Here is a 21,843-nt window from a genome sequence, read left to right as displayed (position 1 = left end):
TTTTTTTTTAGGAAAAATGTTTCAAAGGGGAAAATTATTTTTTCTTATGAAAAAATGGTGCCAATTTTAATTAATTTTTCTCTCGCCGATCGATATTTCCCATTTATCCAAAACTTATTGGTTCTGTTAACCCTGTGCTATTTATTTTAAATTTAAATGTTTATAGTGTTTATGTTTTTTGTTTATTTTTATTTTTTGTGTCGTATTTTTCTCTCGCCGATCGATATTTCCCATTTATCCAAAACTTATTGGTTCTGTTAACCCTGTGCTATTTATTTTAAATTTAAATGTTTTTTGTTTATTTTTATTTTTTGTATCGTCTTTGTTCTACTTTGTGCATTAGTTGCTCTATTAGTGTCAGTAGAGGTTTCTGGTGGTTAGAAACCATAAGTCGCGTCGATAATATTATCAGTGCCAGCACGACTTCACGTAGTGTTATGAAGTTACGATTCTTCTCTTGTGTATGGATGAGTGGTTCTATGTATTTCTTTATAAAGTTAATTAATAAATTAATAATGAGCCCCTGGCAAGAGAAGACATTCCCATACTAATTTATTTCTTCAATGTATTAACTTTCAGCTCCTTACATGTTAAGGTCTTGTACAAAGCTATCACCTATCAGCATTGACCTGATCAGACCAGAGTCGTATGATTATAAAGGCTTTCATGTACTGTTTCTAGTCAGAAAGGGGAAGGACTTTCGGCCAAATTGTGGATTAAAATTAAACCCCAGGTCTACCAGTCTCCTATAGAAGTTACGCTGGCTGGTCAAAATGTGGTCGTTTTTCGTGCCTATGTGAGCCTTTAACTAGGATATCTAATCTTTAAGCATTGTTAAAATACAGGAAATATCAATGACTACCTGTAGCTGGAACATCTATTTCATATGCCTACATCTTAGATGTCCCATCTTAGATGATTCAAGTACTCTTAACTATCTACCTACCTGTAATTTCCCTTTTCTGTTTAGTAATATTTCTCATTTCTCCTCCACTGTTTAACTGACACAAGGTGTTACGTCTTCACTTGATGAGGTGATTAATGTAACTTACACCTTGAGTTCTAAGTTCAAACTTTACTGTCATAATGTCCTTTACGTACCTACAAGTTCGTAACTGATTCATTAGTTAATACAGTCATTTACATTCTAATAATATAATTATTTGATGTCCAATGATTGCGTTCCCCATCTGTCCCTCCCATCCTAACAAAACTGGAGTACTTTTGGCACATCCACTAAATACCTCTAAGCTCTCTCACTGTCATAATGTCCTTTACGTACCTACAAGTTCGTAACTGATTCATTAGTTAATACAGTCATTTACATTCTAATAATATAATTATTTAATGTCCAATGATTGCGTTCCCCATCTGTCCCTCCCATCCTAACATGCACGTATAAGAAAACTGGAGTACTTTTGGCACATCCACTAAAATACCTCTAAGCTCTCTTAGTTCTTGAAACAATGTATTAAAGATATTTTTAATCGCCCAACTGAAGTCTTATCTGTGAAATCTTTTATTTGTGAACTTAAATCATTCAATGCTAAACGTTCTCTTTTGAATTTCCAAGTTCTGAAAGGGCCATAAAAAGGCTTAAACCTGACCTTATCAGAAACTATTGCGCTTGTAATAGCCTGATAGCCTAGCACTTCATTTCATCTCGCGTGATGTTAACGATTTCATCACAGTTCAACTTGTTGGCAAATTGGCATTTGGTTGGATTTCTTGTAGGAGTTCTTTTTCTCAATCTTTGACCTTACTTTGTTAGACTTTTATTGGCGTCTCATTATCTCTTCTTGTCTTGTTCTATCTTTGTACCGATATTTTATGTTTTATGAGAGGGAGTTTCGGAATTTTCTACGACCAGAGGCTGAAGGTTGTTCGTTTTGTTAGAGCATCTGAGCTATGTATAAACCTGTAACTTTAGAAAGCTTTTGCCTTCTATTTTGGCTATTAGACATTAAGTAGCTTTTGCTATTTTAGTAATTAACTACCTAGCTACATTGATTTTCTTAGAATTTTGTTTGTTAGACTTTTATTGGCGTCTCATTATCTCTTCTTGTCTTGTTCTATCTTTGTACCGATATTTTATGTTTTATGAGAGGGAGTTTTGGAATTTTCTACGACCAGAGGCTGAAGGTTGTTCGTTTTGTTAGAGCATCTGAGCTATGTATAAACCTGCAACTTTAGAAAGCTTTCACCTTCTATTGTGGCTATTAGACATTAAGTAGCTTTTGCTATTTTAGTAAATAACTACCTAGCTACATTGATTTTCTTAGAATTTTATTGACACGGATGTCTGTTGGCTCTCTTGAGACTTCAGCCTTGAAACCCTGAAAAGTTTAGGAATAATCGTTTTTACTTTCCATCATTTAAACCCAGGAAAAAAGTTAAAGTTAGTAATTTTGCTTAAATTAATCTTTTTCCTTGTGAGATTCAAATTTATTACCTTGACATATGGCAGTGATGAGACTTGAAACTCAACATTGATGATTATGATATTCTAATACTCTTCTTCCGTATTATGCTGTCTTTCAAGATCGTATTTATAAAGTTGTAAAGATTGTACCTACTTATAAATTTATAAACACGGTTCACTAATTTCAAGAATAAAAGAACGCACATATGAGGCTATCCAACCTCTTGTGCATTGTGTATTTGGGTGACATAACGAAATGAACATTCACATCCAATGTTATCCTCATATAGCTCCAAGTTTTATGTAATATTTTGACGGTTTATATAGAACACTCTTAAGAGACTACCGATAGATAAGGCTAAATCATGGTGAATTCTTGAATTACGTCCAATTTAGTAAAAAAAAAATCTACAAATGACATCCGTGTTTCATTTAGGCGGTTAAGGACTGTAAGGAGGTAGTCATTTCTTGACACGGATGTCTGTTGGCTCTCTTGAGACTTCAGCCTTGAAACCCTGAAAAGTTTAGGAATAATCGTTTTTACTTTCCATCATTTTAAACCCAGGAAAAAAAGTTAAAATTAGTAATTTTGCTTAAATTAGTGAAAATTTCGCGTGGCGTTGCCCTAAACATAGTTTTATAATTAGTTACATGTTTACGTAATCTCTACTGCTCCTTTGCCATTTCAGTTCTGAATCCATCCATGTATCAATGCTAATCTAGGTTCACAAGATCTCCCATACTAATTTATTTCTTCAATGTATTAACTTTCAGCTCCTTACATGTTAAGGTCTTGTACAAAGCTATCACCTATCAGCATTGACCCGATCAGACCAGAGTCGTATGATTATAAAGGCTTTCATGTACTGTGTTTGGTCAGAAAGGGGAAGGACTTTCGGCCAAATTGTGGATTAAAATTAAACCAAAGGTCTACCAGTCTCCTATAGAAGTTGCGCTGGCTGGTCAAAATGTGGTCGTTTTTCGTGCCTATGTGAGCCTTGAACTAGGATATTTAATCTTTAAGCATTGTTAAAATACATGAGATATCAATGACTACCTGTAGCTGGAACATCTATTTCATATGCCTACATCTTAGATGTCCCAGATTCAAGTACTCTTAACTATCTACCTACCTGTAATTTCATGCATTGTGTATTTGGGTGACATAACGAAATGAACATTCACATCCAATGTTATCCTCATATAGCTCCAAGTTTTATGTAATATTTTGATGGTTTATATAGAACACTCTTAAGAGACTACCGATAGATAAGGCTAAATCATGGTGAATTCTTGAATTACGTCCAATATAGTAAAAAAAAAAATCTACAAATGACATCCGTGTTTCATTTAGGCGGTTAAGGACTGTAAGGAGGTAGTCATTTAACTTAAACTTTATATTGACTACTTTTTTTCGAATTTTAACTACCTACCTATGAACTTGATACACTTTAGAATATTGAGTTCAAAACCTACTTCCAGTTCAAAATCTTACTTTATTCAAAACCCTACTCGTGTATTTGTTGTTTAAAGTTAAGGTCTCCACTACAATATGTCACTGAGCTCCTCCAATCTTCTTACATCATTACCTAATTATTTCTCAATTTAAAGACACTTTTATAAGAATGTACTTTGAACTTTTTTTCATCTCTCAATTAGACAAAAGGTGCGAGTATCGCTCTAGGTGACACAGGTTAATTAACTCCTACTGACTTTAAAAGTAGGCATTTGACCAAGTTTATCCTTTATGTCTGTCAGAGCACATAAAATATAATGGTGTAAATAATTGTAACAAGATTGAAAAGCACCTACTTCCAGTTCAAAATCTTACTTTATTCAAAACCCTACTCGTGTATTTGTTGTTTAAAGTTAAGGTCTCCACTACAATATGTCAGTGAGCTACTCCATTCTTCTTACATCATTACCTAATTATTTTTCAATTTAAAGACACTTTTATAAGAATGTACTTTGAACTTTTTTTCATCTCTCAATTAGACAAAAGGTGCGAGTATCACTCTAGGTGGCACAGGTTAATTAACTCCTACTGACTTTTAAAGTAGGCATTTGACCAAGTTTATCCTTTATGTCTGTCAGAGCACATAAAATGTAATGGTGTATATAATTGTAACAAGATTGAAAAGAGTCTGTTATGAATTTATAAACTATTTACCATTTCTCGTAAGTAGGAAAGTAGGTGCCTACTGCCTACATACTCGTACCTATCAACCTTTCATAAAAACGCTATCATGACATCATTTGCTCACAATAGCATAAATTGAATGCAGGGCAAAGGATCTACTATCTACGTGTGCAAGGACGAGTATGTTAGAGAACATTCACTAGCTATTAAGTTTAGTGTTAACTTCAGTAACGTCAATATTGACTTAGTTCCTATATGACTAACCAAACATAGAAAACATGATCTACATCTACTCTGATATGTAAAGCGGATAGTAGGTTCATACATAACACGATATCACTGATATCATAACACAGCAGACATGACTGGAACTCAAAATCTAGACCAAACAAAATAATATACCTATGAACTTTATTCACCTCAAAGCTATGTTTAAAACTCACAATACGTCAGGTTTAATCGTCTTTCTTTAGATATCTATACATAATAGATTGTTCATTGAGTAAATATTGCAGGGCAGACTGTACGTAACATATTTTATGTCTGCATGCACATAGGCGTCAGGTTTAATCGTCTTTCTTTAGATATCTATACATAATAGATTGTTCATTGAGTAAATATTGCAGGGCAGACTGTACGTAACATAGTTTATGTCTGCATGCACATAGATGCCTATTAGGAACACTTGTTATACAAAGAACCATGTTAGTAATTTTACTACAAGAGATGCAGACGTTCATAAATTGGGTGTTATTAGTGTCACATGTCTTAACATTTAGAGCGAGAAATCAATTATCTATTTTGCATTAAAAAACGCCAATTACGATTAATTAGACATTATAAATAGACTTTCCTGTTGAAGTTGTCCCATTATTATTTAGCTTTAAATGGAACCACCTGTCTTTGATAGAGTCTGTAAACAAGTAAATTGATCTGAACATTACGCCAATACAGCATACAGCCCCTATATTTACTCTGAAATTCCAATTTACCAACCTAAACTTCTAGACTTGTAGACTTGATCTTCCTGTAGGACAGACGGTATAGTGCTTTATGTATAGGTAATAGGTACTGTCGAATTAGGACTTCAAGTGCCTTATTAGTTCAATATCTACCTAGTTGAATGGTAGAGGTCTTGAGGTCGTTTTAGAGATCTACCTTGGTCCAAATCTTTATTGGAGCTTCAGAGATACTTCTACACCCATGTTAGTGCCTACTGGTAAGGTACAGACTGTTTGGGTGGACTTTGTAGTCATCACTATTCAAATTTTCAGACCCTTCGTTTTTACCAAAAATTAAGTTTTAACTAGGGAGGTCGAATTTGAGGGCTCTCCAAACCCCTTACCTTCACGTCTTCTATCACTCAATCTGATGTAAGGAGGTCTAAAAGAAATATAGGTACCTATCTATGCTCAGAATCTACATTACATAACAATTCTTTGCTCTCTGTAGAGTACAAGTATAGTCTCTGTGTTCTTTTTTTTCTACAATCAAGATGTTGAAATTCGTGATGTTAGACTTTCACCCAAGGACTGTCTCACTGATTATCCTCCCAACCTCCTACAACAACACACTGAACATTGAACAATCCTTTCATATGCAATATAAATCCAAGTATTACCTATAAGATGCTTAATTATAATGTGCAATTTTAATTCTCACTGGTATCAATAGATAATAATATTATGGTGCTAAAATAGTCATTACTATACTGTCCCATTGTATTTTATGACGCTCGTAACAATTAACTTTTATTCTGTTCAAAAATCACGTTCAGTTTGTAGCGATATACAGAGGGAGGTACTTTGAAACGAGACTATGAGGAAATACATTGATGTCCCCGATTAATCTAGTAGTGCAGTGAATAGTAGTGCAGTGTTTGTCTTACTTGGAAAAGCTATGGAGCCCAAATACTAAAATGAGCAACCATAGGATCAGTATACCTACGAGTTTTCTCTTATTCCTCTTTGATGTATTGGTATACAAATAGGTAGGTAGGTGTTTAAAAATTGTTGCAAATTGTTTTTTTCTTCAAAGTTTGCCTAGATCGTTCAAATTATCTCGTTCATTGTTCATGGTGTATTTTACTGCCGTGTTAGACAGGCAAAGTGCTATTCCTTAGCCTGCATGCATCACGATGAAATGCCCACAATAGCATTCTGACAAGATATTATTAACGAGTGTTCTCAAAGTTTGCCTAGATCGTTCAAATTATCTCGTTCATTGTTCATGGTGTATTTTACTGCCGTGTTAGACAGGCAAAGTGCTATTCCTGAGCCTGCATGCATCACGATGAAATGCCCACAATAGCATTCTGACAAGATATTAACGAGTGTTTGACTTGTGCTTTTGAAAAATGTTTCAGCCCATGTAATATAGTTCAAGGATGTCTACTCAATGAGTTCTCAATACAAGGTCAAGTTTATAGCCTGATTGCATGTAGGGTTTTGAAAATGTCAAAATTTGCATTGGTGTGAAGGGCACAACGTGCGAGTTACTAACAAGCAAGTAATAAACTTATATCGACATGAACACCAGTTGGTCCAGATGCGATATCTCAAAAGTTCCAATGGCAACTCGATTTTTCTTTTTCCTTGTGAGATTCAAATTTATTACCTTGACATATGGCAGTGATGAGACTTGAAACTCAACATTGATGATTATGATATTCTACTCTTCTTCCGTATTATCCTGTCTTTCAAGATCGTATTTATGAAATTGTAAAGATTGTACTTATAAATTTATAAACACGGTTCACTAATTTCAAGAATAAAAGAACGCACATAATTATGAGGCTATCCAACCTCTTGTGCATTGTGTATTTGGGTGACATAACGAAATGAACATTCACATCCAATGTTATCCTCATATAGCTCCAAGTTTTATGTAATATTTTGATGGTTTATATAGAACACTCTTAAGAGACTACCGATAGATAAGGCTAAATCATGGTGAATTCTTGAATTACGTCCAATATAGTAAAAAAAAAAAATCTACAAATGACAACCGTGTTTCATTTAGGCGGTTAAGGACGTAAGGAGGTAGTCATTTAACTTAAACTTTATATTGACTACTTTTTTCGAATTTTAACTACCTACCTATGAACTTTGATACACTTTAGAATATTGAGTTCAAAACCCTACTTCCAGTTCAAAATCTTACTTTATTTCAAAACCTACTCGTGAATTTGTTGTATAAGTTAAGGTCACTCACAATCACTGAGCCAATCTTCTTACATCATACTATTATTTCTCATTTAAAGACACTTTATAAGATGTACTTTTGAATTTTTTTTCATCTCTCAATTAGACAAAAGGTGCGAGTATCGCTCTAGGTGACACAGGTTAATTTAATCCTACTGACTTTTAAAAGTAGGCATTTGACCACAGTTTATCCTTTATGTCTGTCAGAGCACATAAAATATAATGGTGGTAAATAATTGTTAAACAAGAGATTGAAAAGCTTGGAGTCAATTTGCTCTCTCATAGTTTTTTAGACTAAGTGTTAACTGGCTCAGACACTGATTCAGTCTCCTAGTACCTAATAGGTTTTAAAAGTGTCTGTGAATAATACTCGTAGAATATTGTTCTAGTATTATTGGACTCAAACCCCCGGAATTCCTTAAAGAGCAGTATAGTTAGATAACCAAAGACACAGAAGCAGAATAAAAGAAGCTTGAGGCTAAAATTTTGAGCTTCAATATTTTGAACCGGAATGTAATAGGTAGCCCTTCAAATTTGTAATTATTGTTACGTGAACTTTTATTTATTTATTACTTTTTAAAATGCTTAATCCAGATCTGGAATGGTCTGGATTGCACTAAGTACCCCCCTACATCACTAGATTATTATCCTATTATCAGTGGGTAGCTGGATAGTTGCTTTGCCATAAAAACACACTCAGCTTGAGTGATAAGAGAGTTCTAATAAATTTAATAATATACACTGTACATGTTCAGCATCAAAAGTACATCCTAGATGATATTTATACCAACTTTTGGCAGGCGTAAATAAAAAAAGTTTCTAGCCTACTTTTGCCAAATTAAATCTAGTCAATGTCTTTTAATAACTGAACTTGTTCTGAGCGGATACACTTCCGTAAACATAAGTGAGAATCCAGGTTAATTTTTTGATAAACCAGAGCAGTCAATAATCTATTGATCTGTCTAATATGAGAGCTATGTGTTGCCCCAAGGAGTCAGACAAAATCATGTTTACTTAAAATCTGGAAAGTCTAGTGTCATTATTTACGTAACTGGTAGATAATAGAGCTTGAAAAATGTCTATACTTGATCGATTTTAACCATAGCAAGTAGGTACAAATTAGTTTTAACCATGTAACGTACTAGACGAAATGCGTCTAACTACAAGAACATAACGTGGAAATCTGTTGCTTATAATTTGTGAAAGCTTGTCTTTTAAACAAATGAACAGCCTTGAAGAATAATATTGGAAATAGCTTTCCTTATTTTGTCAACTTTATATTTGGTAAATCTGCTGAAGACGGGTCTGGAAGACCCGAAATGTACAAAGCAAACATTAAGGTACGTGCCAACTTAAAGTCCAGGAATATTGTAAGTTTATATCTGGTTTCGAACTAGTCACTTACGTCATACTCCTCAGCTGGCTGGGCTGGGTCCTGGCCTTGAACTGGTTTGTATCCGGCTGGTATCCTGTATTTGGGAGCCTTGGCAGCTGGAGCTGGTTGGTATTGAGGTTGTGGTGCATACTGGGGCTACGTAAGAGAAAGACGAAAATCAGATTGGGTTGTTAATGTTGCCCATTAGATTGAGTAATATTAACTTATGTTATTTCAGAGCTCACTGTTCTCAATTTTAATTATCGTCGGGGAGCTAGCCGCTGCCTTATTCTAAGGCCAAAAAGAGAGTGAAACGGAGACTGGTTGGTATTGAGGTTGTGGTGCATACTGGGGCTACGTAAGAGAAAGACGAAAATCAGATTGGGTTGTTAATGTTGCCCATTAGATTCAGTAATATTAACTTAAGTTATTTCAGAGCTCACTGTTCTCAATTTTAATTATTGTCTTGGAGCTAGCCGCTGCCTTATTCTAAGGCCAAAAAGAGAGTGAAACGGAGAACATAGGCATAGAGCTTTATACTCTAAACTCTATTCGGTTTGAATGCGGCGCTTCCCTCTTCAAGCTCGATGCTCTATGCTCCACTCTGTTTTTAGCCTAACACATAAAATTGAGAATATTGAGATGGACTCTTTCAGTTTAAACTGGATACCCGAAGATAGGAATGGGCCTATGGGAATGCTTACATTGTTCCCTGTGGAACATGCATAGAGCTTTATACTCTAAACTCTATTCGGTTTGAATGCGGCGCTTCCCTCTTCAAGCTCGATGCTCTATGCTCCACTCTGTTTTTAACCTAACACATATAATTGAGAATATTGAGATGGACTCTTTCAGTTTAAACTGGATACCCGAAGATAGGAATGGGCCTATGGGTATGCTTACATTGTTCCCTGTGGAACATAAAGTCTCTTATTTGGCATATTATTACCTGTGGGGCAGCCTGGGGTTGTTGGTATTGCTGGTAGTAAACTGGCTGTTCCAACACTTGTTTGTACTGGGCTGCACTTTGGACCGCCTCATCCTCCACCAAAGCTTGAGGTGTCTGTTTGTAGAGCCTCTTGGGAGTGATGGCTACTGTCTGTGGCTGACTTAGTTCTAGTTGCTGCTGATGCTCTGGTGCTGCTTGCTGCTGCGCTACTAGTTCAGCATATTGCTGTCTGGTGAGGGCAGGGTAGGTGACAGCCTGACTCAGACCTATACATGTCGTCACGAATAACAGCTGAAAACAGAGGACATTTTCCATTCGTTAGTGTATAGGTATTGTATAATGTAGAAAGATGTCTACTATCTTAATATCTCAACAGCTTTTGGTAGCAAGGCAGAGTTTAAAGAATTTTGGGTAACTAATCTCTGAAAAAAGGAAATCGCTAAAAATAGTTAAACAATATAGGACATTATTTACATACGGCATCAATTCACGAGATTTGTAACCAACTTATAAAGTCTCGAAGACGTATAGACTCCACTGTAAGCTCTCTACTTATTCCCACCATCACCAGCTCACCAAGTGATAAATACTACTATTGTTTACTCTACAACTCTTCGCCATACAGTTACCTCTCTACTTATTCCCACCATCACCAGCTCACCAAGTGATAAATACTACTATTGTTTACTCTACAACTCTTCGCCATACAGTTACGTAGGTACCTCATAAATCTACCTAGTAATACACATGACCCCTGTGAGACTCTTAGATGACATTAAGAACCAGGCAAGATCCGAAAATAGAATTGAAAAGTTAAAAGTTCAGAAATGGTGAAGAGTTCAAAAGCACGATAAAAATCTCTTGATTAGTTCTCACATGATTCCTCGCGGTAAAAGTTTATTTCTGATGGGAAGATTGAATTCATGGGAGCTACAGAGCTCATGTGAGAAGCAAAAGCAACTGGTAGTACCGAATGTGATTGTATTTGTATGTAGGTATGCATTGGATGATGTGTGTTCTATGATTGTACATTACTTACAAGTATACCTACATACTTACAAAAAAAAATAAAAAAAAAATGCAATAGGTAGGTACCTATCTTACATGTGGCTTTCAAGATAGCAACGAGTGTCCATGATAAAGTAAGTCTAATTTTGCCAATCTGTTGAATTTGATTAAAGAGAGGCAACCTTTGAATTTTCATAAATTTTGATTTAGATTACTGGGGAAAGGGATGATTCCTCGCGGTAAAAGTTTATTTCTGATGGGAAGATTGAATTCATGGGAGCTACAGAGCTCATGTGAGAAGCAAAAGCAACTGGCAATACCGAATGTGATTGTATTTGTATGTAGGTATGCATTGGATGATGTGTGTTCTATGATTGTACATTACTTACGAGTATACCTACATACTTACAAAAAAAAAAAAAATGCAATACCTATCTTACATATGGCTTTCAAGATAGGAACGAGTGTCCATGATAAAGAAAGTCTAATTTTGCCAATCTGTTGAATTTGATTGAAGAGAGGCAACCTTTGAATTTTCATAAATTTTGATTTAGATTACTGGGGAAAGGAACAAAAAGAACTACTGGGTTGTCGCACCCTGTATACAAGCGCAAGAGTTGGCAAAATTTATGCATCCCGATTCTCGACTGTTGCATAAAACCACCAATAGGTACTTCCAATAGAAATGAATTAATCTATTCTATATTGCTGTAAAATAATTAAATACAAATTTATATGTTCTTTTGATCGTACCTATAGTAGAACAAGGTACATTATTTATGATGCCAGCAAATTTTTGATTTTGCGATAGGGTCTCGAAATGAAGTCTAAAGGTCAAAAAGCTCGGGCAACATAAGAGTGGATAGATTTTTTTTCTTTTCCAGCCAAGATTTTTTTTAAGCAATCAGAGGAGTGGCTCCTTTGAAGTCTAGAACCGACATCACTCCCTCACTAGTTCAAGTTCTAGGATGGAGTATCCAAGAGAAGAAGGGGTAGAAAACCGAGAAGGGGGTAAAGGTAACAGTGAAGTGGGTAAATTTAAGAGGAGAGGGGCCATAGCAGACGTAAAAGTTTTACCTCTGTAGATTTTTTTTTTATGTCAACACTGAGGTATACGTTCAAAAGCATCAGCCAAAAATTCTACTGAAATTGTAGCGTGTCCTGTGGTATAGGTGCCTGTGGTCTGAAATATTGCGGTAAAAACTCAATAATATAAGTCGAGACTAAACAAAGTCTCAGCTGATTTATTTCACGGTTTAAGTTCAAGACCAGAGATAATGCAAAGTTATTGCAAAAAGATTAGCAAAACATAAAACTCTCACAGCTGCTAATTCTTATTATTTGCTACTGATATAATCTCGGATAGATCCGCCAATACATTAGGATTGTTACACAATCATAATACTATCTAGTCGAACTTCTTATAAATCCATTAAAATTAAAATATTGCATTATTTGCTACTGATATAATCTCGGATAGATCCGCCAATACATTAGGATTGTTACACAATCATAATACTATCTAGTCGAACTTCTTATTTATAAATCCATTAAAATTAAAATATTGCAAAAAAAGTGTATAAAAATAAAAGCTATTACGTGCAAAATACTTTTTTACATTTCCATCGAAATTGTTATAGTAGTCTCACAACGTAAAGATCATGGGTTCAAGGACGAATAAGCGAGGGTGTGAGAGCAAATTTTTTACTTCTGAAATTACACACGCTAGAAATAAGTGAAGCGAAAATGTCGATTCGACCTTGCCTATAAGCTATCAACCTCTGAGCCTGACCTATGATAACATGTCTTTCGAATGGACAAAGACCGGCAAGGTCAGCTTTTAAAAAGCTTGAAAATTAATTGTATTGATTAAGAAGAGAAAGAGAGAGAGACATCGATGAAGAAGATACGAGAATGGAAGAGAAGAAAAGAGAGGAGAAAAAATAATCAGACTCAGAGTTCTTAAATTCGTATAATCTACATAATGGTAATTATGACATCTCCACTATTTCTACTCGTAGTAGGTATCAAGTTTAGTATTTCTAGTGGAGATGTCATTACTACGATTCTCCAATAAGATTAGGTGTGCCCGATGAAATCAGGTATTGCTATTCTAAGTCATGAAAATAAAAGCAGAGAGATGATTTATCCTTGACATTTCTAAATAAAATTTTATTTGCAGCAAATTTTCCTTAATTTATGTATATTGTTTTCCTTCATCTTGTTATGAAGATATTTATTACCTATGTATCTTTTTACGAAAAAAAAACCTGGTCTCTTATTTATCTCTTTATTGGTTCATATACAACATTTTTTTGGAGTCAATTTGCTCTCTCATAGTTTTAGACTAAGTGTAACTGGCTCAGACACTGATTCAGTCTCTAGTACCTAATAGGTTTTAAAAGTGTCTGTGAATAATACTCGTAGATATTGTTCTATATTATTGGACTCAAACCCCCGGAATTCCTTAAGAGCAGTATAGTTAGATAAACCAAAGACACAGAACAGAATAAAGAAGCTTGAGGCTAAAATTTTGAGCTCAATATTTTGAACCGGAATGTAATAGGTAGCCTTCAAATTTTAATTATTGTTACGTGAACTTTTATTTATTTTATTACTTTTTAAAATGCTTAATCCAGATCTGGAATGGTCTGGAACCCCCGGAATTCCTTAAGAGCAGTATAGTTAGATAAACCAAAGACACAGAACAGAATAAAGAAGCTTGAGGCTAAAATTTTGAGCTGAATATTTTGAACCGGAATGTGATAGGTAGCCTTCAAACTTTAATTATTGTTACGTGAACTTTTATTTATTTTATTACTTTTTAAAATGCGTAATCCAGATCTGGAATTGTCTGAATTGCACTAAGTACCCCCCTACATCACTAGATTATTATCCTATTATCAGTGGGTAGCTGGATAGTTGCTTTGCCATAAAAACACACTCAGCTTGAGTGATAATGATAAGAGAGTTCTAATAAATTTAATAATAAACACTGTACATGTTCAGCATCAAAAGTACATCCTAGATGATATTTATACCAACTTTTGGCAGGCGTAAATAAAAAAAGATTCTAGCCTACTTTTGCCAAATTAAATCTAGTCAATGTCTATTAAATAACTGAACTTGTTCTGAGCGGATACATTTCCGTAAACATAAGTGAGAATCCAGGTTAATTTCGTTCATATTCAACATTTTTCCAATCTGAATTACTAAAGTCACCTACATTCAGAAAATGCACAGTGACAAAAATACCCAAGTTTTGCCATTGGCTAATTAAGTCCAGACGGTTTTTATTGCTATGTGGACAGGATTATGCAACATATGTATACCAACTTCCAAAAGCTGTTTTGTCTCATGATTCAAATATAACTTTTCCTAACAATAAAACCCCCTCACCTATTAGTTACTTATTTAAATATGTATGTATTTATTGTCTGACCAGTCTACTTTTAATTGTTCTTTGTGAACTAGATAGGTGCCTATGCATAATTTGTCTGAAGAAATAACTTATAATTGTTAGTAGCAGTCAATTTAGGCACCTAATAGGTGCTTTTACTGCCTACCAGGCATCTTGGAAATGGGTCCATATTTACATAAAGCCATAAATAATATTTAAACCCCAGTAAATTTCGGTCCGTATTTATGTAAATGGGTCAATTAAACATCCAGCAGTCTGGTGCCTGTAAGAATGCTCTGTACGATTTTTAGGTAGAATAGAATATATCATGTTTATCCTGCCAAAATGAGACTGAAAAGTCCCTTTACCCCCGCAGTCTAAACAAGGTCTTATGTATTTTGTCATATTATGGGGAACATATTACTATTACAGTAAATGAACACCCTGATTAATTAAAAAGGTAGTAGGTAAAGGACACCAACACCGAAATTTTAGGTCGGTTTTTGGGTCTTTAACGTCAAAATTATTGATACACCCATCTATACTTTTACGCTAGGTACAGTTGTTGTACAAGATAGCTACCTACATTGTTGTAAGTAGGCATCCATACAACTTACATTGTATGCAGGTCCCTCTCAATGTGTACATTATGTATCTATATTTTGCATTGTATTGTGGAGTATGTATAACAGCTGAATAGAAAAGTACAACCGAGATTTATGAGTAGATTTAAAACACTTTCACACTATCTTTATGGTTTTGTGCAACAGTCTGCTGTCTGTTTGCTTTGTACCAAGTGTCTTACGAGTATTATTATAATTATGTTGTACAATATACTTGTTGAGGGCATAATATAATACAGATGCTTTATGCCACCTACTAATTATGGAGATTTATGAGTAGATTTAAAACACTTTCACACTATCTTTATGGTTTTGTGCAACAGTCTGCTGTCTGTTTGCTTTGTACCAAGTGTGTTACGAGTATTATAATTATGTTGTACAATATACTTGTTGAGGGCATAATATAATACAGATGCTTTATGCCACCTACTAATTATTAATGAAATTTTTCTTTGTGTTATTATGTCATAAGTTTCGTGGTCATCACAGCACTACAAGACTTTGACACTTTATCCCACATCTTGAGTTCTATTGTTTGCTATAATAACGCCGCCACTGGTCGCTACTCAGTAGTACCTATTTCCAAATTAACATTAATGCGATAATCTGAGATTAAAGTTTGGTGAGATTAGGGTCCTGGATGTAGACTTATAGCATGTACAATAGTTGGAAGAAAATTGAAGAAAGAAAATTGTCATCAAATGTCATAAGTGTCATAACGTCAACACATTTTCATAGACTTAATTCAATATCTACTTCTAGCAATAGGAAATTAAGAAACACCTTAAAAACTGTACAAATCAATTTTTGGAGTAGTTCGCTACTCAGTAGTACCTATTTCCAAATTAACATTAATGCGATAATCTGAGATTAAAGTTTGGTGAGATTAGGGTCCTGGATGTAGAATTATAGCATGTACAATAGTTGGAAGAAAAGTGAAGAAAGAAAATTGTCATCAAATGTCATAAGTGTCATAACGTCAACACATTTTCATAGACTTAATTCAATATCTACTTCTAGCAATAGGAAATTAAGAAACACCTTAAAAACTGTACAAATCAATTTTTGGAGTAGTTAGGTATTTCAGAAAACTCGAAATTTTCCGGTAGAATAAGTAAATGAAATTTTACAAATTTGGAAACGATTTTTTTTTCATTCAAATTGATAGAAAAAAATCAACAAGATCAAAGGCTTCAAAAGTTCTTTTTCCACAATTTATTATTTATCTGAGCAACGGACTAATTTTAAAAAGAACAATAAGTCTTTTGACTAAGATGACATTTTCATTTTAAATAGGTATGAATACATTTTTTATTATTATTATTATTATTTTTTAACGAAAAATTAAAAGGATTAAATTTAAAAAGGTACTTACTTTTACGAACATTTTGGACAAACACAATTAAACTAAAATAAAACAAAACAATAAGATAACAAAAAAATATTGAATATAAAGTTCACTGAACACCAAACGCCAACGTCTGGCATTAAAGTAGTAACTGTGTGCTTAAAGAATGAACCAGGTTAATTTATAGATGTTGGTACATTCAAAATTACACAATACGGAGACTTCCCTGTGAACTGAAAAAAAGAAATGAGACTAAAGCACATGTCAGTTTGCGGAGAGGAGAGGTTCAAGTCGTGGCAGAGATCACAAAAGTTATACTCCACCACAGCCTTTCAGCGGAACTACAACTTTTAAAACAGAGAAATAAAGGCGGGAACAATTTTTTCTGGTATCTACCTACAAAAAAATGTTTCTGAAAAAGGCAGGAAACTCCATCGAATAATTCTCGAAATTTTTACTAATTCTGTTTGGAAAATGTGCATTCTGGGAGAGGAGGGGGATTTAGGAACTCGGTATGTAGGTACTGACGCTAGGGGTTGACTTTGGCCTCTTTCTGATGAGAGTTTTGTGTGAAAAGACTGTAGGTAGCTATTTAGAAAAAAATGATGAATTCTCTTCTAAAGACAAGCTGGATTATGTCCATTTTCAATCAGGTAGGTCCAACTAGGAAAATATTAGTTCAGTGGTTCAGTCCTTCACCAGATGGTTAGTTGCAGCAATTGTAGTATGACCATACTAAATCCCAGGTTTATCTGCAATGAGGATAATACCTATTTGGTGGCATTTGGAAATTCCATGAACAAATTAAAATTTCAAAAGGTTTGGTTTTGATCCAAATTTGGACTACAAGATAACCGGCTTCTTTGTAGTTTACTTGCGCGAGAACAACCGTGATAATTACGATTTCGAAGGTATTCTATGTGGACAGATAAACTAGGCAGAGATTAGAGGCAATATCTAGGAGGACTACAAGTAGGTCCTGAAACTTTTGACCTAAGAGTACCAAAAAGGTCAGAGCAATATTTACAATATTACACGTATGTACGGGTATGAATAGGTGATACCTATACTTGGGTACGTTTAAGTATAGGAAACAATAAATGGAAAAAAAATCCAATGTAAAGGTTGATATTTAATTTGAGATATATCTATCTAACTATTGGAATTTAAATCGTAGGCAGCTTTTATTGTGGATCGCTATACGCATTGGGTATGGAGGTGACTTAATAACCAAATTGGCATTACTTGAAGTTGAACCCTTTACAAGTAGATATTATACATCGTCAAGATGTGTTCAAAAGTTCAGACAGTGGTGTAATAAATCTTTCCTAGATAAATATTTTTATTCAATAGGTGCACGTATATTATGAAATAATTGTCACGTTACATAGGATACAAAATATGTAACTATTGTTCTACGCGCACCTAAATTTTTACATAACCGTAAATAATATAAGGATGCAATCCCGTAGGTGCTATCATAGTCCACCCACCTATCAGAATTTGATCTATTGAATCTAATTATGAAATAATTGTCACGTTACATAGGATACAAAATATGTAACTATTGTTCTACGCGCACCTAAATTTTTACATAACCGTAAATAATGTAAGGATGCAATCCCGTAGGTGCTATCATAGTCCTCCCACCTATCAGAATTTGATCTATTGAATCTATCGTCAAGAAATTTAAAATTCCACCTACAAATAAACAAACACATTCTTAAACTTGTAACATAATCTGTCAATTCATTTAAAGATTTTTTTTCTTTTCTACAATATGATATTTATTATGTAATCGACTCGGTCAAGCTTAGACCAATATGGATAAGTAAGAAGTTTTGGTTTGACCGCTCTGTATTGTAACAATTCAAATTGTAGGGCATTTTTTCTTTCTCTAGTTGAAATATAATTATGAGGTGTATTGGTACTCTCTTCGGTACTAACTTTAAAGCTAAAAGTTTTTAGATCTAGTTTTCAAGTGTAAACATACTTAACATATTTAGGTACCCAGTCTCTGTACTCACTAGAGTTAGCAGAATGGAAAAGTCAAACAGTTGACTGTATTTTTTCTTTTTTCATAACAAGTTGGTCCCTTTAGTTTTTCTTTTATATATTTAAAATGGTTTCTTTATCATATCTAGGCTGACGAAGAACCTTTTTAGCTTTACCTAGCTAACTAAAGTTTTTTAAAGACCGACCCGTCATTCATAAAATCAGTACCTACCTATTTGGTACCTATTATAAGATAGTCAATCATTAACCAAGCTATACTATAACTTTGGTTTATAACCATTGAGAGTCCATTACTAACCGAGCTACCACTACTATTCATATCTAAATATCTTTGGTCATGTTAATATCACACCGTGGTGACGGTGACTAAAGAGCTCAAAATTTCTGGAAACATTATAGGTATTGTTACAGTTTAAATTTTAATCTTATGCAGAACTTGTTTGTTGGAGCAGTTTAGGCTCTGTTCTATTGGGTTCAAATACTGGTATGATAATCACACTTGAGACAAAAATGTCAATAATCAATACAGCGCTGATCTGGTGTGATTTAGAGGCCAAGGATTTGGGGCAGATGAGGATTACGTAGAGAATTAGTATTGGCTCTGTTCTATTGGGTTCAAATACTGGTATGATAATCACACTTGAGACAAAAATGTCAATAATCAATACAGCGCTGATCTGGTGTGGTTTAGAGGCCAAGGATTTGGGGCAGATGAGGATTACGTAGAGAATTAGTATCCAATGATCTTGTCAAGAGAAAGAACGTGTTGAGATCTTTGACGGACTTACCAGAAGCTCAGTAAGTGGATTACAATATTTATAACAAGTCTTTTGACTAAGATGACATTTTCATTTTAAATAGGTATGAATACATTTTTTATTATTATTATTATTATTTTTTAACGAAAAATTAAAAGGATTAAATTTAAAAAGGTACTTACTTTTACGAACATTTTGGACAAACACAATTAAACTAAAATAAAACAAAACAATAAGATAACAAAAAAATATTGAATATAAAGTTCACTGAACACCAAACGCCAACGTCTGGCATTAAAGTAGTAACTGTGTGCTTAAAGAATGAACCATGAACAATATGTAAGGTAGGTACCTACCTCAAATTACAAGACACTCTTCAACCTAAATCTCAGTAGGTATAATGAGAATAATTTATTATCATTATTGGCTCATTGAAGTTCACTTCTATTCTACTAAGTAACTTATTTAGTGTCGGTAACTAGGCAAAGTATCTATAACTAATCCTTACGTATATGAGATATAGGTTTAGATTGTACCTGCCTTGTTACATGGTTACATCTCCCTTGTAATTGGCAATATATAGGCATTGAAATTACATTATTTTAAAATGCATAATTATGAATGGCGCGGTGTATTCATAGAAACTTACACTGTACTTATGAGATGCATTCTTATAGAAATCATTATGAGGTTGGTAAGTATTTGTTATTTTGCTCACCAGCCACTGTAGTGGCGTACAACTCTTACAAGGAAGAAAGGTTTGGTTAATGGCTGAGGAGCTCGCCTGCTAAGTGAAAAGTCACAGGTTTGAATCCCAACCAAGGAATGACATTTTATCATCATTCATTTGATATATTAACCACAATAATAGCAGAGTAATGAACCTTTCAACATCCCCAGTAGCTCTGAGGAGGAACATTGTACTCCTGATCCGGGGGGCCGAAGTTCGAGTTCAATATGAAAATTTGTAAAAAGTTTTGATCAAGCAAATTTCTATCTTCTTAATTGAATCCCAACCAAGGAATGACATTTTATCATCATTCATTTGATATATTAACCACAATAATAGCAGAGTAATGAACCTTTCAACATCCCTAGTAGCTCTGAGGAGGAACATTGTACTCCTGATCCGGGGGGGCCGAAGTTCGAGTTCAATATGAAAATTTGTAAAAAGTTTTGATCAAGCAAATTTCTATCTTCTTAATTTGCTAGAGCTAGATAGATAATGTAGGTACCTATCTAATGTGATTAGATTATGATTAGTGATAAACTGATTAGTCTGATTATCTATTCCCAACATTGTTTTGTTACGCCTACTATCATCCACTATGCATTAAGATCTTAAGAATTACTCTCGTGTTAATTACAGTCTAATGATTCTATGGTCACACATCTCGGTTAGGATGCGGAAGATCTTTACTTCAATTCACCGTGATGATCAAACTTCGGATTGTGCTTGAGATTTGAAAGTCGCTAAGAGGGTGCTTTTTTTCAAAACCTATCTAATGTGATTAGATTATGATTAGTGATAAACTGATTAGTCTGATTATCTATTCCCAACATTGTTTTGTTACGCCTACTATCCTCCATTATGCATTAAGATCTTAAGAATTACTTTCGTGTTAATTACAGTCTAATGATTCTATGGTCACACATCTCGGTTAGGATGCGGAAGATCTTTACTTCAATACACCGTGATGATCAAACTTCGGATTGTGCTTGAGATTTGAAAGTCGCTAAGAGGGTGCTTGGAACAGCTGATTTGGTGGAGGAAATTTGACAAGTAGGTAATAGTAGAGACTCCATTAGATCCTCAGAGGCTCTTCTTCTGAATAAAATCTACAGTAAAGTTCACAGAATTACTAGATTTATGCTGTTGCAAAAATAATAAAGGTACATGTGCTTGGAACAGCTGATTTGGTGGAGGAAATTTGACAAGTAGGTAATAGTAGAGACTCCATTAGATCCTCAGAGGCTCTTCTTCTGAATAAAATCTACAGTAAAGTTCACAGAATTACTAGATTTATGCTGTTGCAAAAATAATAAAGGTACATGACCTAGGTTCTACCTATGGGTTTCATAAATCAAAATAGGTACACAATAGATACCTACAGGTATAGGTCTTGTACAGACAAAACAAATTATACAAGTTCTATACCTACCTAAAAAATTCGACTGTGCTCCATTTGAAAGTAACATTAAAGAACCTCAGAGTTCAAATGTCAAGCATATTCTGAAGTACACCCACACAAGTCTGTCTGTTGTACAGACAAAACAAATTATACAAGTTCTATACCTACCTAAAAAATTCGACTGTGCTCCATTTGAAAGTAACATTAAAGAACCTCAAAGTTCAAATGTCAAGCATATTCTGAAGAACACCCACACAAGTCTGTCTATACAAGATTTATGTGTTATGTCATTCACTATCAAAAATAGCGGTCCTCTCATTTTTCGGCAATATCCGCATAGTTTCATATCAACCAATTTTGAAACCAGCCATTCCTCAAACCACTCTCAAATCACTTTTTCGGCCAATTTATTACTCGGTACCAAATAGCGGTCCTCTCATTTTTCGGCAATATCCGCATAGTTTCATAT

At 34.3% G+C, this 21,843-nt stretch overlaps 1 protein-coding gene across 1 annotated transcript; it reads right to left on the bottom strand.

Moving 5' to 3' along the window:
* Positions 1-2,883: 2,883 nt before the first annotated feature.
* LOC103516976 (DNA translocase FtsK) lies at positions 2,884-16,632 on the bottom strand. Its single transcript, XM_026826112.1, has 5 exons — positions 16,496-16,632; positions 10,090-10,380; positions 9,462-9,494; positions 9,171-9,296; positions 2,884-2,937 (listed from the first exon to the last, which is right to left on the bottom strand). Exons 1-5 carry the CDS (start codon positions 16,505-16,507, stop codon positions 2,884-2,886), a joined length of 516 nt encoding a protein of 171 aa, XP_026681913.1. The 5' UTR covers positions 16,508-16,632.
* Between the last annotated feature and the right edge of the window lie 5,211 nt (positions 16,633-21,843).

This window comes from Diaphorina citri, unplaced genomic scaffold (genome assembly GCF_000475195.1).
Source record: "Diaphorina citri unplaced genomic scaffold, Diaci psyllid genome assembly version 1.1 scaffold3, whole genome shotgun sequence".
Taxonomy (NCBI): domain Eukaryota; kingdom Metazoa; phylum Arthropoda; class Insecta; order Hemiptera; family Psyllidae; genus Diaphorina; species Diaphorina citri.
Note: the sequence above shows the minus strand (reverse complement) of the source record. Positions and strands in the feature narration are given on the sequence as shown.

Bases quoted from the DNA above. Each gene is read 5' to 3' on its own strand.
- LOC103516976 (XM_026826112.1), bottom strand. The intron at 9,495-10,089 runs GTAATAATATGC...TCTCTTACGTAG, and splicing joins AACCCCAGGCTGCCCCACAG to CCCCAGTATGCACCACAACC. The intron at 9,297-9,461 runs GTCTCCGTTTCA...TCTCTTACGTAG, and splicing joins CACAACCTCAATACCAACCA to CCCCAGTATGCACCACAACC.